This window comes from Myotis brandtii, unplaced genomic scaffold (assembly GCF_000412655.1).
Source record: "Myotis brandtii unplaced genomic scaffold, ASM41265v1 scaffold165, whole genome shotgun sequence".
NCBI classification, from domain to species: Eukaryota; Metazoa; Chordata; class Mammalia; order Chiroptera; family Vespertilionidae; genus Myotis; species Myotis brandtii.
This window is the reverse complement of record NW_005356042.1, coordinates 7,617,319-7,633,349: the sequence shown is the minus strand read 5'-3', so window position 1 is coordinate 7,633,349 and position 16,031 is coordinate 7,617,319. Positions and strand designations below refer to the sequence as shown.

The window sequence follows — 16,031 nt, the reverse complement described above, 5'->3', positions numbered from 1 at the left end:
TGATTAGCACCCAGGTGTTTGTAATGGTTGTGAAAATAGGTGGAATCTTCCCTAATTTATTAGCTGTGTTCCATGTGATAAAAATTCTATCTAGCAAGTTATTGAATAATGAGGGTTGTTTCTATTATCTTGCTGTTTAGTACTAGTTTAGCAAAAGTTAAAATTTAACTGCTATTGTGTAATATAACTAATTCAGACATGGGACTGGAAAGTTGGTAAGTTGGCTTTTTGTTAAATGAATCAGGTTCTCCAATTTGGAGATGCAGTCTAAAAACAAGTTTTAGCCCAGAATCTCCATGAAAGCACCTATTAAAAATCCTACTTTGGAAGGTGAGAGGATATCTTCTGATAGGACTTTAATAGTCAGAATAAAATACACAAACCATGTGAAACTAGACACTAAATTGTAGTACTTCGACATTTGAATCCTAAGGAGGGTTGCTGTCTGTGGGTGTGACTTTATTACAAAATTTATCCATTTCGGGACTCCTCTGCCCCAAGAAAGTAAAGCAGAATTCTGCTACAACCCAGTTGGTTGAGGAATAAGCCTTTCCCTGCCTCCCTCTTTTTTCTTCCCTCTCTCTCTCTCTCTCTCTCTCTCTGCCATTTGTAACACTCATTGCAACTTGCAGTATACTTGCACTGTTACAAAACTAAATGTCACTGTGTCCTGAACCCTGTGTTTTTCTAATTCAAAGTTTATTCTCATAATCTAGCACAGTTCACTGTGGATAGTTGGTGCTCAATACACATTGTTAAATCAACAAAATTCCTGCTGTGCTTTGACTATTTAAACAATGTCATCCCCAGATGCCCTCAGCCCTTGGCAACCACAATCTACTTTCTGTATCTAGGGATTTGCCTTTTCTGGACATTTTATATGAATGGAATCATACAACATGTGATTCTTTGAGTCTGGCTTCTTTCACTCAGCATCATGTTTTCAGGGTCCATCAAAGGGGTAGCCTGTATTAGTCTGAGAATATTTCCAAACCAGTGTTTCTCTTAGTCTTTGTTAGATCCAGGAGATCCTCTGGAACTGGGAAGGACTTTGGAGGTTGTCTAGACCAGCATCCCCTCATTTTAGAGATGAAATTAAGGCATTTATTACTCAAAACAGTTTATTAGTTCTTAATATTTCTCATATCCCAAATTCACTTTCCTTGGGTCGGGAAACCAGGGAGAAGACTGTATTTCTCCTAGGCTTCCTTTTATCTGTGACTTGGTTCTGTCCTTTCACCCTGTGAGGCTTGACTTTGGATCTGTACATGGGAGTTGTTCCTGAATAGTTGCCTGACTGCCTTGGAACCTGTGAAGTATGATGCACATGCAGCAAAGTGTGTATTGATCACTGCCTTTGTATCTTAATGTTTACCTCAGAGGCTGATCTCCTATTTCCGTGACTTTGGGAAAGCAGAGAACATTGGTTGGGTAGCACCCTGCACATGCATTCACACTTCTGGAGGTGAAATTTTGGAAGCTTGATTGAAGACTCAGTATGCTGTACTGCAGTGCCTCCTGGTGCCATGACGTAGTGGTAGTCCTCCATTTCTGCTTTGCAGAAAGTGGTGTTTGTGGACCTTAGATCTGTGGAGAAAATGCAGGGAAACAGCAAACATCTCTCCTCCTCCATCTTCCTTGGGTGGAAAATCTTTGCTTTTCCTTTAGCACAAACACTGGTGTTTTCAGCTTTGCCCAGCCCTTTCCCCAGGGTTTATAGACCAGGCCCTCTGACAGGTTGGCTTGTCCAGCGCAGCTACACCCAGGGGCTGTGCATCAGGGAGGTGTCTTGTTTCCATCCTAACTGTGTTGTGGACATGCCCCGTTTTTCCTCAAGTATTTCTTATATATGTATTTTTCATGTCCTCCTAGAAAGGATGAGAAAATAATAAGACATGAGAACAGTGGGAGTTCGGTAAGCCTGAGCTGGGGTCAGTTGGACATGAGGGAAAAGGGAGCTTTCTTCCTTGGGGGGCAGGGAGGGGCGGAGAGCCACTCTGCCTCCCAGGCTCGCTTTCTTAAGGGGCATGGAGAGGTTGGACGGCCTGGTGGTGTGTTCTCCTTTCCTGTGGGCGTCATGGCAGCTGGGAAAGGAACACTTGATGTAGCTTTCATGACTCCATTATTCACCTACCTCTGGTGGGAATTGCTTAAAACCTAGAGCAATTTCTAGTTTTGACTTGCTTTATTTGATACAGCTATTAGAAGAGTAGAGTTCTTAACGACATTTCCATAATGTGGTGTGACCACCAGAGGAACTTCAGGCATTTTCTTTTGTTTCATCCTCACAGCACCCATTTATTGAGCATCTGTATGTGCTAAGCCCTGTACCAAGCTTTGGAAATGTACTGCTTTGTTCCTACTGTTTAGTTTCCCATGCAAACTTAATTATCCTATGTTTTAACTCACTCTGCTCTTACAGGACAAACTAATTCATATGGTCAGTGGCATTTTCTTCCCCACTGATTATAAATCCTGTAAAATCAGACACAGAATCATTTTCATCTTTTTTTTTTTTACCCAAACAATATTTCCCCCTAAAAATCAACTTTAAAAAATTCTCTAAAGGAAGGAGAATGTTTCACGCAAACGTAAATAAAGAGAGAAAGATTTCCCTTGACAGTTTTCATGGCAAATTTCTGGATCGTTTGAGTGACCAAAGGTCATGCTTCTTGACCCACTCCCTGGATGTGCTTGTGAATGCTGGTGGTGTATTCTCTGGTCACTACCTCATTGATGGCAGAATGGCCCTTCTTCTCACCACCCTTTGTGGGAGCTATCCTGCTGGGTCCAGGTTAGAAAGGAAGAGCATCACTTTCAATGCATAGTTTCTTTGTGGACTTTTGTATGTATATGTAAATTATTATGTCAAGATGTTTTTGTTTTTTTAAATATATGTTTACAGTTTTGGTAGCTACTGCAAGAGAGCCATCCAGAAATGTTTCCCCCCAGAATATCAATGCATTCTTATCAACAGGCTGTGAGAGTTATTTATTCACATTTATTTATTTACATTTACAACAATAATGGGTAATATCCATTCATATAATACTTGGTTACTGGATATTTTTGAATCACATGCTCGTAAATTTCCCTGCAAGTTACTAGACTGTCAGCTTTATTATAGCAGAGGAACCACAACTCTGTTTTATCATTTTTATTCCTAGTACTGATCATGGTGCATAGCACTTAGTAGGTGTTAGTTTCCAATTAAATGAATGACTAATCAGTGAGTGATTATCTTTTGTAGAAATCTGGTCACATTTATTCTTGTCAGTGACTTATTTCTTAGAACTCCAGGGAGAATATGAATTGCCACACACTTGTTAAACTTGCTTCCATGCAGTTTAACCATTTTCTTTCTTTGTGTGTGTGTGTGTGTGTGTGTGTGTGTGTGTTTCTTTTCTTTTTTTCTTCTTTTTAAACCATTTTTATCACCCCCAGAAAGTCACGTTTAGAATTCTATGCAGTGAGGGTACACAACTAGGTTTGTGTCTGTCAAGTAATATGTTTATCTGTGCATCAGGTGTCAGTGGATTTTTAAAGATAAAAATTGCATACATATTTTTAAAAATCATTAAGATCATTAGTATTTTCCTTTTTTTGGATTTTCATATCTTCCCATTTGAACCATATTTTCTGCTTTTCTTTTTTTTCTCTAAATATATTTTATTGATTTTGTACAGAGAGGAAGGGAGAGAGATAGAGAGTCAGAAACATCGATGAGAGAGAAACATCTATCAGCTGCCTCCTGCACATCTCCCACTGGGGATGTGCCCGCAACCCAGGTACATGCCCTTGACCGGAATCGAACCCGGGACCCTTCAGTCCGCACGCCGACACTCTATCCACTGAGCCAAACCGGCTTCGGCTTCTGCTTCTGCTTTTCTTTAGTATGTATGGCAGAAAAAACTGAAATGGAAGTAGTAACATGAGTCAGCAGAAAGGTAAATGGAACAACTGGTAATGTTTGTGAATCAAAAAATTGTCCTGCAAACAGGGCTCTGCTTATGAGTTTGGTGTACAAAACTGACCTGTTTCAAAATAAGCTTTAACAATTTCAGAGTTTTCTTTGACAGTTTTGTAGAAAAGGCTAAGTAGTATTTTCTTGCTTGTAATTGGAAAATAGGACACCTAGAAATCTCACTTTATAGACCTTTGATTTAATGAAGGAAGGATCTTGGGCATTCTAGCCTGAATATATCATAGAATTGTTTTAATATATGGTGGTTTTTCTGAAAGTATATAATTTGTATAGTTTATGTGATCAATGACTCTCTCTTCCTCTCTTTCTCTCTTTTCCTTCAGTATATTTTTGGAGATTTTAGCCCTGATGAATTCAATCAATTCTTTGTGACTCCTCGCTCTTCAGTTGAGGTAAGACAAAACTTTGTTTTATTGAGTATATGTGTAGATGTAGTTAATGGTTATGTTTTAGTTTTGCTTTTTTAGTTTATGCTTTTTGATAAGGAATTCCAGGGTACAGAAAAGTGCAGAAACTAATATGAGAAATGCCTGAACCCACCAACCAGAAAAATGGATACACACTTTGAATAATTATAAAGGCAGTGTTTATTAAAATAAATTTCATTTAAAAAATGTAATAGAATCAGGTGTTAAAGTGTGTATCCATTTTTTTTGGGACACCCTGCATTAACATTTAACTATATTTATAAATAGCAAAACATTACAGATACGGTTGAAACTTCTATTATACCCCTCTTTCATCTCATTCCCCCATTCCCAGAAATAACAACTCTGCTGAAATTGGTAAGTATTGTTTTTTGACTGTGGTTTTTATCATTTACTACATGTGTGTATTATCAAAAGATAGTGCATTGTATTGTTTTATATGAAATGTCACATAAATGTCTCATACTATATTCATCATTTTATAGTTTGTTTATTTTAAGCCAATGTTCTTTAGATTTATCTATGCTGATGCATTTTGTTTTTGTTCTTTGATTTTAATTGCCAAATACCATTAATTGAACACATCACAGTTCTTGTTGAGGACCATTTAGGTCTTTAGCTCTTCTCACTATTACAAAAATGTTGCAATAAGCATATTTGAAATGTCTTCTCATGCTCCTCTGGGTTACTCCAGGATATATTCTAGGAATGACACTGCTGGGTTGTGCAAGTGATAAACATCTTTAGTTTTACTAGGGACTGCTTATCTGCTAAGTGGTTTTTAGGTTGTTTTTTTAATCCTCACTTGAGGATTTCTTTTCCCCCATTGATTTTCAGAGAGTGGAAGGGAGCAGGGTAGGGTAGAGAGAGAGAGAGAGAGAGAAACATCAATGTGAGAGAGATACATCGATTGGTTGCTTGTCACATGTGCTCCGACTGAGGCTTGGGATGAACCTGAAACCCAGGTATGTGGCCTTGACCAGGAATCGAACCTGTGACTCTTCGGTGCACGGGCTGGCACTAACCACTGAGCATGCTGGCCAGGGCTCTAAGTGGTTTTAACATTAGCAGTGCATGAGACTTTTCTCTATCTCATTTAAAAGCAAAAAAATCTTGCCTAATTCTCAGTATAGGCATACTTAAGATTTGTTAATATATTTTAATTTGATGAATTATAAATAGATTGTCATTGTTTTAATTTACATTTCCCAGATTACAAATAGTTGAGCACTATTTTATTATTTTCATGTCTGTGTGATACATTTTCATTTCTGTGAATTACACGATCTCTATCTCTTGTCTGTATTTTTTATCAAGTGTTTTTCTTTTTCTTATTGACTTACAGGGTTAATAATCTTGGTTCTGCATGTTATAGGTATCTCTCCTAGCATGAGGGCTTTTAAACTTCATATATGATTCACTTTTTTTTTCTGGGTAAAGAGAGTACACTTTTCACTTTAATGTCTAATATATTGACTTTTTCCCTCATGCTTTGTAGATTTTAGGTTTTCAAATAAATACCTTTAAAGAAATTTTTTCCTTAAGTTAATAAAGACATTTGTTTTCTTCTAAAAGTCTTAAGGTTTTTGTTTTTACTTTAGCATGTAATACAACTAAAATTGAGGCATTGATGTTTTGTATGTGTGTGAGGTGGGGAATCTAATAACCCCTTCGCCATGGCAATAGAAGTGGTCTCAGCACCATTACCTAGAACTCAGCCCTTAGGTGTAGTACCACCCTGTCAAGTCACATCTCCATATATGCTAGGTTGATTCTGGGTCCCTTGTTCTGTTGGCCTTTTGCTCTGTCTCAATACCATGTTTTAATTGCTGAACCTTGTCAATCTTCCAGCAGGGCACACACCTTCTTCTTATATTTACAAGTTATTTTGGCTTTCCTTCATTCTTAACTCTTCCTTAGGAATTTATGATCAGCACCTCCAGTTCCATGAAAAATCCTATTGAAATTTCAATTGGAATTGCATTAAAATTGTGGATGAATTTGTAGGAGAATTAACATCTTTATGATAATTTTCCTAAGCATGATTGTGGTATATTTCTCCACTTATTCAGATCTCCTTTTATGTGATTAATGGTTTCTGTTTTAGTTTAATAAAAACTTACCGGGAACATTTTTCCAGATTATTTTTTAAATATAAAAACTGTTGAGCCCTAGCCGGTTTGACTTAGTGGATAGAGCATTGGTCTGCAGACTGAAGGGTCCTAGGTTTGATTCTGGTCAAGGGCGCATGTACCTTGGTTGCAGGCTCCTCCCTGGCCCAGGCCCTGGTCAGGGCTCGTGCAGGAGGTAACCAATTGATGTGTTTCTCTCACATCGATGTTTCTCTGTCTTTCCCTCTTTCTTTCACTCTCTCTAAAAATCAATGGAAAAATATCCTCGGGTAAGAATTGAAACACACACACACACACACACACACACACACACACCCCCCATTGAAATTGCATTGAAAAGGAACACCGAGGGAGAAGTAAGTATACAGTATATCAAGTAAAATCTTGGTTAACTTTTAATGAAACCTAACTAGCCTTTTAGATCCCTTAATTTTAGGTCATTAAGTAAATATACACAGTTGTACATTTGCACGCATATTAAATATTTATGTATGGTGTTGCTTTATTTGGTAAAATGGGGCAGGAGAAGCTAGTTCCTTAGAATATGAGTAAAAAGGCCAGGGTTGGGGTCTGGCTGGACCCCTTACACATGACCTTGGCAAGTTCTTTACTCTTCACCTTGGCTTCTTGGATTCTAAAAAAATTTTAGAGTTACGGTGGTGGGATTAAATGAGAACACATTGAAAGTATTATTTTAAGCTTAGAGATGTAAGAAATATCTGTTACTTGTTTTCTCTTTCATTTTAGAAAAAAGGAAGAAAATAAAACATCAGGTTTCATTTTAGAAATGCATATAGTTCACTGCCATCTCTATTTCTTGTATTCATTGATGTTAACAGTTACGGTTTTAAGGAACATAAAGATACGATATAGTGAAAGCTAAATTATATATTTTATTTCCTAAAACTATACAATGTATCTCTGCATTTTAGAATTCTGTAGAATTTAAGGGTTGAAGTTTAGTATTTTCTGATAAGAAAATAGTTAACTAGGAAAAACATAATCAGATCCTATGTTCCCTAAGCATTAGTGTTAATTGAGGTTCTACTCTATATACTCTACCAGTGATTCAAGTTTTAAATAATTTCTGTCTCGAATCACAGTAAAATATGCTGGTGTTTGCCACAGTCTAACAGTGCTCTTTGCAATTAAGGTTTTAAAAAACAATAAAGCCCAACTTCTGTACTTTATGAAAGCTTTTCTCAGGTGTGTGCATATGTGTTGGGTTTGTGAATGTCTGTTTGCAAGTAAGTGTTGGATTAAAAACTTGGGTTTTCCTGGTGATATGAAAGTGGAAAATGTACCATATTTCAGGTCTGAAGAGCTGGATTCCTTTCTCACTCCGCTACTTAAACAGACTCAGTGGCCTTGGGCAATTTCCTCCATCTCATTCTTCCCTTTTTTTTTTTTAAAAAAAAAATTAAAACTGGAGAATGCTTATTTACTTCAGAGAAATGTTGGAAAATCATTAATGTATGACGTGATACCTCGTGTGTAATAAGTGTTAGTGGATATAAGGATGCTGGTGGTAAAGTTATGTCAGACTTTTTTTTTTAAAGAATAGTTTATTCATTTTTAGAGAGAGGAAGGGATGGGGGGAGGAGGAGGAAGAAGAGGACAGGTGGGGGGGAGGCAGGGGAGAACATCAATGTGAGAGCGCAATGTGGACCAGCTGCTTCCTGCAAGCCCCCTACTGGGAATCGAGCCCTCAGCCCAGGCATGTGCCCTTGACTGGGAATCGAACTTGGCAACCTCCTGGTGCATAGGATGATGCCCAACCAACTGGCCAGGCTGTCAGACTTCTTATTTGCAAAAGTAATGGCTGTGTCTCATTAAAATGAATTACAGTAAAAAATCATAGTGTGTCTGGGCATATGTGGGGGATCTTTGGTTTTTTTGTTTTGTTTCTTTTGAGCATGCATTGTGTATGGGGGTAGGGTATAACAAGTGCTGTCTGTCAAAATCAAATGTTGTCCAATAACCTGTAAAAGGGAAATATAGGCTAATTAACATGATTGGGTTGAGTTATTATCCTCAATATATAAATATTAAAATTTGGGGGCTTGTATGATAGTGTTGTAATGTACCCCGAGAATCACACAAGGACGCCTCAAGAAGTCAAATTAAAGAGTCACATTTATTGCAAATCCGGGACTATGAGGGGGCATTTTGCTCTCCCAAATCTCATAGTGATAAGATGGCCGCAACAGCAGATTTATATAGGCAAAAATCACAAAGGTATTGATTACATCCCAGGATTTGGAATGAGGAACCTGGTTCGCAAAAAAGCAGTTAACAGAAGCAGAAGCAGCATGTTATCTAAATTACAGTTTTTGGGTCTCCCGAACACTGAGTCAACAGGGACACGTTAACTGGAGCCCTCTGACCTTGGGATAATTGTGCTGTCCTTCCCAGGTAAAGGAAAATGTGCTTTCTAAGACCAGTATGACCACAACCAATGGGATATTCACATCACAATCAATAGGGTATTTAATTGAATTGGATAATTTATATAATTCAGAAAAGCAAAATAACTTTTCTATTGTTAAACAAAGCAAATAAGGACAGAAACCAAGCAGCAGGGTTAAAGTTAAACTATAGTTTCTACCTGAGATGGTTGCTACCATACTTCAATAGTAATATAGGACATGGACTGTTTAATGTGGGGATGCATGGTTGGATCAGTGGGTGTGTGATTAATGTTATCTCACTTCTGCATAATCCTTTGTTTGGCCTTTTACTTTGTAGGTAAAATTGCACCTCTCATCTGTACTGTTCCTACCAGGTGGCATAAATTAGAATCCAGTCCTGTTCCTCATATATTTTTTTGGCTATTAGGAACTTTTTTTTCTTTTCTTGGGCCAAGAGCTCACCAACCAAAATTTGAGTAATCTATATATATATATAAAAGGCTAATATGCTAAGTGTCCCTCTGACCGTCCGACCAGTTGCTATGACGCTCACTGACCATCAGGGGACAGACGCTCAATGCAGGAGCTGCCGTGATGCACACTGGCCATTTACAAAGAAACGGCCCTGCGAACCTGGTGCCCACAAAGCAACACTTGGCTTCCCCCAAGTGGGACACAGGCCCCACCACCACCCTGGAGCGACACCCCACCAAATCGCAGCCTACACTGCCAAGACCCCATGGCACAAAATGCGGCCCACAGCACAGCCTGGAAACAGTTGCTGTGGGGCCAGGTAATGACATCATATAGCAACGTCTGGCTTCCTCTCCCTAGCGACTAGCCTCCTTGCAGTTTCTCCAGCCCAGGAACACGGCTTGCTTTATAGATAGGTGCAAACATTTTACACTTTAAGCCAGCGGTTCTCAACCTGTGGGTCGAGACCCCTTTGGGGATCGAAGGACCCTTTCACAGGGGTTGCCTAAGACCATCCTGCATATCAGATATTTACATTACGATTCATAACAGTAGCAAAATTACAGTTACAAAGTAGAAACGAAAATTTTATAGTTGGGGGTCAGAACATGAGGAACTATATTAAAGGGTCAGAAGGTTGAGAACCACTGCTTTAACCAAATGTCTGTGAAGTGTTTTCACCTGCCTCATCTCATTTGATCCTCACAGAAGTCCTGGAGTATGTAGATAGGCGACTCGGTGGAATCCTATTTTCTTTTCATCAGCTGGAAAATGGAGATTTAGAAAGTTTAGAAACTTGACCCGACTGAAAAGAAGTAAGAAATGGTGGAACTTGAAAATGACTTCAGGTTTTCTCACTGCACAGAATACAGTCAAACACTGCTGCAGTTAAATATTTCACCCTTTATTCTCTCTGTGTGATCTACAATAATGATGTGCTTTGTGTTGATATTTACTGCTGTGTTGCTGACAATTACCTGAAAGAGAAGTTGGGGTGCTTCACTGGTCTGGAAAAAGTTTAGCTAAATCAGAAAGCAGGTCTAATTAAGCAAGTTTATTTATCTGTCTATAAAGCTCTTGCTGGCGCCAATCGCAAGCATGTATTTCCATCTGTCATTGTCGATCGTGAATTTGGTTGACACTTCTATTTTAGAGAAAGGGTGAATAGCAATATTAAAATATTTCTTCTAATTAATTTCCTCTCAATGTGCATGAATTCGTGCACCGGGCCTCTAATGTGAAATATAAAAACAATTTTATAAAAAATAAAATAAATAAAAATAACATTTTAATTTAATTCAATTTTAATAATTTAATTATTGAATTAAATAAATAAAATAAAATAAATAAAAATATAAATGTTAAAATATACATTCTTTCTACAAAAGCATCATTCCTCTCAGCTGAGAGTTTTTGTCTCTCTCTTAGTTTGCTTTTTGAAATCTTGCCACTGACAAGATAGGGTGGACAGTACTGCTGTTTAAAATAATCAGAAGAAACAAATTCATCTGAGTGATCTTAAAGCCATACCTTGGAGATATTGCAGGTTCCCTTTCAGTCCACTGCAACAAAGTGAATATTGTAGTAAAAAACGAGTCACACAAATTTTGGGTTTCCCAGTGCATGTAAAAGCTTACAGTAGTATGTTAAATGTGCAGTAGTATTGTCTAAAAAAAACAAAGTATATACCTTAATTAAAAATACTTTATTGTTAAAAACCACTAACCATTACCTGAGACTTCAGTGGGTAATAATCATTTCGCTGGTGGAGGGTCGTGCCTCAATGTTGATGTGCTTTCTTCACAATATCTGCGAAGAGCATTTGTAAAATGAAGTGCAATAAAATGAGGCATGCCTATATAAAATTTTTAAAGGTAATTTTAAAAATACCTTTTCTAAAGCTGTGTTCTAGTTTAGAAGCCAGGGTTATTTAAAAATAAAAGTACAGTCAGCTTATGAATGACTATATTATAAACCCCAGTCATAATCATGTTATTGGTGTTCAAAATAGGGAGAGAATGCTAATTCTTCTTGAAACTTCCCAGACTCTCATCATTAGACCTCAACCAGCTACTGATAACAAGCCTGTGATAGCATTAGGTAGGCTATAGGTGCACAGCACATGCACGTGTGTGGGAGTGGGATGTTAGAATCAGGACAGTTATTCTCAGTGGTTTGGTGTCTTAATATTTCAGAGGAGAGAGTTAGGGTTTGTGAGGATCTTTTAGACAGCAGAACAAATGGTGGCAGCACCAAAAAGATTTTAAAACATTACCTTATCAAAGGTCCCAAGTCCTGTCTTCACAAGACTGTTAGCACTTTTACAGACTAAGGTGATTTGACTGTATCTAATATAACTAGATTTGGTTTTTTACATTGCTCAGTGTACTTTTGTGTGTGAGCTTTGATGTTTTTGCTTTGGTTTTTATATTTTGTTTCTTATAAATAGCTGTATAAAGAGGGAACTTTAAGCAAACAATTATTACAATTTATTCTGTGTATTTTTTAAAAATATATTTTTATTTCAGAGAGGAAGGGAGAGGGAGAGATAGAGACATCAATGATGAGAGAGAATCATTGATTGGCTGCCTCCTGCACGCCCCCCACTGGAGATTGAGCCCAGAACCTGGGCATGTGCCCTTGACCGGAATCGAACTCGGGACCCTTCAGTCCGCAGGCCAGTGCTCTATCCACTGACCCAAACTGGCCAGGGCTATTCTGCTGTGTATTTATTATACCCAGTTACCAAAGACTGAAGGACTTCTTATGAGCGGAGGAGTTTTTGTTGAAATTAAAGGTCTCATGTGCCTCTAGAGCAGCGGTTCTCAACCTGTGGGTCGCGATCCCTTTGGGGGTTGAACAACCCTTTCACAGGGGTCTCCTAAGACCATCAGAAAACACATATATAATTACATATTGTTTTTGTGATTAATCACTATGCTTTAATTATGTTCAATTTGTAACAATGAAAATACATCCTGCATATCAGATATTTACATTACGATTCATAACAGTAGCAAAATTACAGTTATGAAGTAGCAATGAAAATAATTTTATGGTTGGGGGTCACCACAACATGAGGAACTGTATTAAAGGGTCTCGGCATTAGGAAGGTTGAGAACCACTGCTCTAGAGTAAAAAAAGAAACACATACTTTTTCTGGGCCGGAACTCATTCCAGCATTCAGTAATTCCCATAATTACACTCTTAACCAGATTAGTATATCAAAGTAAGTGTTTTAAACACACTAACAGAAAATGGCAGTATTGCCCTGGAGTCTGCTGGGTGATATCTTTTCAAATTCTGCTTCTACCACTCAACTAGATTTTGAAATACAGGGATATTAAAAAACAAACACACACAACTTCTAGTGACTTAAAATTGTATCGATTTCTATCACCAGGGGGCACCCCAGTGTTGTTGATAGAAAAAGGGAAGGCATCCTGTGTCTGGGATTCTGCTAAACTTCTTTTGTGGCTGCAGAGGAACATGACTCCCATTTGTGGCTTCTTCAAATGCACCTTTCTGCTCCTTATGTTCGCGCCAGCGGTAAATGCTAGAGCACTTGGTGCGAGTGTTTGAATGGTGTGTGGAATGAATGGTCTTTGCACTTCAGGTGCAAAGCCGGTATAGCACATCTCTGGGTACAGAATGCTTTTTCCTTTTGTGTCAGTGTGAAGATTACTGGGGTGCCCCCGCATGGTGGAAATATGTGCAGCTCTTAAATCCTGAAAGCAGTCATTTGCTTTTGAATAACTGCACATTTTCTCAGCTTCTTATTTGTCATTAATTCTCTGGGGAGAGAACTTACTCAGTTACTTGGAGCGATAAGTTTTTATCTCTGATTATTGACTTGACTTCCTAAGAGTTGGAGAAATCGGTTGAGGAAGCCACTTAAGCAGTAGTTCTCAGCAGTAGTGGGCATGGGGATCCACCTGAGCGCCTCTGAGTATTGCAGGCTCTGGGACCCCGCGCAGGCGGGGGCCATTGTGTTGCCAGAGCTGCAGCAAGCAGAGCTTGAGAAGCATTGTGTTATTTGTTATTTTGTTCTGCCTTCAGGTAATAGTTATTTTTCTACTTCCCTTCCCATCTAACTTTCTTATCTCAAGCATACGCATTTGAAACATTTTCAGCTCTTAGATATTATGGAATAGCTGGGAAGAAGAAAAATTTGATGTATTTATAATACCTTTCTGTAGACACTTGCTATTTTGCTTGATCTTTTCCAAACAAGGAATGTGATTTCTAGCTATTAATTTGGTCATTTAAAGCATTATATTAAAAAGGAAGCCACAGTTCCCAGGCTGTTCTTTCCCAGGGGGGCTTTCTCTATCCCCTACCAACAGGCCTGGGTGTGCTGACATGTAGTGATAGTGAACACAAAGTGCTGACGGTCACTAAGTCATCTTTACCAGTGGACAAAGATAGGTGGCTGTGGTGTTATGGGCAGTCATCAGCATCCTGTGAAACAAAGGATATCGCATAAACATTTTATTGAAACTGATTTACTTGTCAATTGTAGTTTTGGTTTTTTTGCTTCATTTTTGGATCTATTTAATAACATATTTTAAAGTATTCCTATGATATCTTTTTCTTAAATGAAGATGATTTACTTTTACTGTCTTTCCATGTGTATTTGGTAAAAATGTCATGAAAAGTTACATGGATAAAGAGTTTTAATGAGGTCCTTTAATGAAGTAGCATGTGTTGGATTTTAACATTTTGTTGAATTAAAATTTTTCTGATTCCCCATGCAGCTTCCTCCATACAATGGATCAGTTCTGTGTGGCACACAGGCTGCAGATGAACTACCTGATGGTAAGCTTGTTCTTTATTTCCCTGATGTGGATTCTGGCCATATGTGCTGGGGGGGCAGGTCACCTGGAAACAGTGTTTTCCTCTTTGTTCATGCTTTTTAAAAAAAAACAACAATTTTTTTTTATTGATTTCAGAGAGGAAAGGAGAGGGAGAGAGAGATAGAAACATCAATGATGAGAGAGAATCATTGACTGGTTGCCTCCTGCATGCCCCCGACTGAGGATCGAGCCCACAACCCAGGCATGTGCCCTTGACCAGAATCGAACCCGGGACCTTTCAGTCCCCAGGCCACACTCTATGCACTGAACCAAACCAGCCAGGGCTGTTCATGCTTTTTGAATAAACATTCCCTTATAGCTTGATGTTTTGGCTGTAAACTGTAGTAGATTTAATCACTGAACCACTTTGACTAGTGTATTTAAGTTTATTCTATGCTTCATAGTGTCAGACATTCAAGGTTTAGTTAAGGAAGTAGTTGTTCAGTTCTTTTTTTCCATTATCAATTCATCATAGCCAATGCTTTTTGTCAGAGTTCTTTCAGTCTGGGTGCAGAGGCTGCTGGGCCCCGAGCTGGCAAATCTCTGAGCATGTGCTCTTGGCATGGCTCAGTGGCAGTTTGAATCTGTTCCCGCAGTTTTACATTTATGACCCTGTTTGTCCCAAATGTTCTTGGGAATTTAGGTAGCCCCTTTACCTTCTGACTTGTTACTTGTTTTTGATCTCTGTCATAGACAATGAGCTTCTTTCTGAAGATGGTGCTTGCTGAGATGCAGCGATTTTGTATTAAGTGCCTGGTGTTCAAATAACAGCAGGGCCGGTATTGCAGGCTACCACCGCACAGTTCAAATTTGTCTAGACCATTTTTCAGTTTGGTTCACGTCAAAGGCCCTGGCTGGCTTTGGAGAAGCTGAAAGCTAGACCTTTTCTTTGGTTCCCTGTTTTGTTAACATGATCAGACCGGTGAAAGGGGTTTTAATTATAATTTAGGTTTAAATGTAAACATTGAAAAGCCTACCTAAACTCTTTATAGTAAAACCAGAAAGTGGTTATATCTAAAATTATCAGCAATTTTATAAGAAACAATGATACAGGAAACCTTAAGGGAAAGAGCAGTTCTAATGATGGCTTAGGTTGAGAATAAAATAAATGAAGCTAGAGGGACCCAAAGGCCCTTGCCTTGCTGCCCAGCTTCTGCAGCAGTGTTTTTATCTGTGTCAGTTGGATTTCTCTGTGTTTATGTACTTTGCACATAGTGAGCATGCTGCAGATGTTTACTCAGTGCTTTAAATTGTTTCATTCTTTTCTTATTTTTAAATATATATTTTTATTTACAGAGAGGAAGGAAGAGGGATAGAGAGTTAGAAACATCGATGAGAGAGAAACATTGACCAGCTGCCTCCTGCACATTCCCCACTGGGGATGTGCCTGCAACCAAGGTACATGCCCTTGACTGGAACCGAACCTGGGACCCTTGAGTCCGCAGGCCGACGCTCTATCTGCTGAGCCAAACCGGTTAGGGCTGTTTCATTATTTTCCTTTCGTATTAAACCTTTCTCTCTAGTTCATTTAGTGCCCCCACCATCTTTGCAGTGGCATAGGCTAGAGATCAGAGGCTTCACTGCGAGTGCTGCAGTGAGCAGACTTGGAGAAACGCCATGTGAGGATGTAATTGTTTTCTTTGAGCTGAGTTTCCTTCTCCCAACAAACCCACAGCATGTCTGACCTGAGCATTGAGTTCCCATGTACCCATTATATTGACAGGGTTGTTCAAAGAATTAGTTTG

General features: G+C 38.6%; 1 protein-coding gene across 2 annotated transcripts in view; it reads left to right on the top strand.

The window, feature by feature from the left end:
* The window catches only part of USP10 (ubiquitin specific peptidase 10), a 55,854-nt gene that overhangs the window by 11,435 nt on the left and 28,388 nt on the right, over positions 1–16,031 (top strand). For both annotated transcript variants that reach the window (XM_014536686.1, XM_014536688.1), the window contains 2 exons: positions 4,309–4,377; positions 14,188–14,248. In XM_014536686.1, coding sequence (XP_014392172.1) covers positions 4,309–4,377; positions 14,188–14,248 — 130 coding nt within the window. The remainder of the gene's footprint in view (positions 1–4,308; positions 4,378–14,187; positions 14,249–16,031) is intronic.